This window comes from Micromesistius poutassou, assembly GCF_964030765.1.
Source record: "Micromesistius poutassou genome assembly, chromosome: 4".
Classification (NCBI taxonomy): domain Eukaryota; kingdom Metazoa; phylum Chordata; class Actinopteri; order Gadiformes; family Gadidae; genus Micromesistius; species Micromesistius poutassou.
In genome coordinates this window covers 21,747,985-21,750,484 of record NC_140274.1, presented here as the reverse complement: position 1 = coordinate 21,750,484, position 2,500 = coordinate 21,747,985, and the positions used below count along the sequence as shown (strand labels likewise).

Below are 2,500 nucleotides of genomic sequence, written 5' to 3'. Positions count from 1 at the left end.
CAGCTCCTACCAGTGCTTCAAAAAGACCGCCGGCCTCGGCAGGTCAGTGTCTGTTTTCTACTGAGACCCAATACTGTGCCAGCGGACATAATGTTCTTAATGCAAAGCACACACTTAGTCATTTTTAGGAGCCTTATATATCAACAGGATATGGATCATGATCTGGTTGGTCACGCTCAACAATATGACAAGGGTGCTGAATACGCATTCTGCGAATGCTGTTACCTAATGCAGTAAGGGGCTTATGTTAAAGCCCATAGTGGGACGTTATAAGGCGCATCTTCTTTATCCATCTTTGATTCAATTATGTTTCAAAATTCTCCCTTTCAGTAACCATTGTTATTACTAAAGCACCAAATCGAATCACGTAATATATTGTTTTGATTCTTCAAAGGGAGAGTTACAAACTCTTCCTTTGAAGAGTTTGAAACTCAAACTCAGCAATTTAAAGTAGCATTTGTGGGTTATTAATTAGATTATTTCCCATCTCCTTTCATGTCATTTAAGGATTCACCGCCTACTGTACCATAACGATTCTAGCTGGACTGGCAATCCCATTTTTGTCTTTCTTTCTGCAAGATAAATAGGCCATCGTATGTTTCAGTTTTCAGTAAATTTGGGAACTCTTGACATGCAGTTTGCACAACCTACAGTCATGAAGCCGTAATAGTACAGGAATTATTCAGAGTATGCATTAGGACTTGAATGTGCTTTTTACGCATACGTAATAAGAGAGCGGATCCAAGATTAACCTGGAGGTACAATTGTGGATGCATGTACAATTAGGTCAGCTTGACCAGGGACGGGTGTTTGCAAGATTTTGCTCTACCACCAAAAGCTTCAATAATGACAACTAGCAAACAGTTCCTTCACATTGTTATGGCAAACAATTATTTTGTTTCTTCCGTCCTTATATCCGCTTGGTCCTGAACTGTGTGTGTGTGTGTGTGTGTGTGTGTGTGTGTGTGTGTGTGTGTGTGTGTGTGTGTGTGTGTGTGTGTGTGTGTGTGTGTGTCTCCAGGCATGTAGTCAACTTCTTCCTGGTGCTGACACAGCTGGGCTTCTGCAGCACATACATCGTCTTCCTGGCGGAGAACATCAAGCAGGTGAGGGATTATACATTCAGAGCACGGGCACGCTGTAAACGGGCTGGGGAAAACATTTTGAGCCAGAGAGAAGCAGCAACAGTTAATAAGGTGAAGTTTTTGCACTTGAATCGCATTTTTTTTTATAACGCTCAATTGATCATTAATAATACATAGGATTATTCAGCACAACCAGCACTCCAAGGGCAGGCACACGTTTTGCGCAATTCGAGCAAACACGATGACAAATGCACACACGCACACACACACACACACGTGAAGGCCACCAATTATTATGACTAAATGAACAATGTACCCCATTCGCTGAACTTGTGTAGTCTCCCCATCACCTCTAATGTTATATGGCCTAGAAAGGAACATGTACAGGAAAACGGTGAGGCGCTTCCATATCCACTGGTTCACTGTAGAAACCTAAAAGGTTTTCTTTCTTTTCTAGTTGCTCTTTCTACTTTGCATGCCGGGGTTAATGTCTGCATGCACGGGTTTAATGTCACCTTCAACAACCTCAAAGCTCCTCTGGCATCATGATTCCTCTGAAATATATGTTTTCAGAGATCTTTCTGTATGCTTCAGAGAAAAAAAAGTTCTGGATGGTATAAACAGGAAGGTATCAATAAAAGACACTGGTGGAAAAGATTTAAAAAAAAAAGTATAAACACAGCATTTTAAAAAGTGGTGTTGTAAAAAGCAACCCAACATGAAGTAATTTAATCAAACATTATAGACCACATCTCTGAGCTTTGATTATATTTCGTCATAGTGTTTTGGCCAAGAGTTCAGGGCACATGAAAGCACTGCTGCAACGGTAGCTGAGCAAGGAAAGAGTGAAGTTGCACTATTGGGAGGCCTTTGGCTTTGGACGCAGCTGCAACTCTCGGCCCCTAGAAGGCGCTAGAGTCATGTCATCTCAAGCCAGTAACAAAGTACTCTACTTTCATTACCTATCTCGCTCTCTCTCCACTCTCACTCTCACTCTCTCTCTCACTCTCTCTCTTATACATATATATATATATATTTAATACATATATAAAACAGCACTGATTACATATATAATACAAATGCTAATTTTCAGTCCCCACCCCCCCCCCCCCCCCCCCCCAGATCTGAAATATTTCCCTATCTGCATCCGATTGCATCTCTTCCTTATCCCGTTTCATAGATAAGGCTTCACCTATTTCCATATTCCATATGGGCACAAATGGATGGAGCTATCTTGAATTTACCGGAATGCAAACCCTAAAACGAACCTCAAAGCCTAATTAATCAGAAGATATTAAAAGTTAAGAATTAAATAATGATAATGGTGAATGTTGCCTTCCTTAAAATTAATAAAAGACGCTCTCTTTCCCTTGTGTCGGATGCCTCTCTGGGTGGATATTCTGCTTGCCATCTAT

General features: G+C 41.0%; 1 protein-coding gene across 1 annotated transcript in view; it reads left to right on the top strand.

Moving 5' to 3' along the window:
- slc36a4 (solute carrier family 36 member 4) overlaps positions 1-2,500 on the top strand; it is a gene marked incomplete at its 3' end in the record, with an annotated part of 92,649 nt that overhangs the window by 12,310 nt on the left and 77,839 nt on the right. The window contains exons 6-7 of the mRNA XM_084466440.1: positions 1-42; positions 1,022-1,106. The exon at positions 1-42 is cut by the window's left edge and continues 54 nt beyond it. Of these exons, the coding sequence (XP_084322566.1) occupies positions 1-42; positions 1,022-1,106 (127 nt within the window). The remainder of the gene's footprint in view (positions 43-1,021; positions 1,107-2,500) is intronic.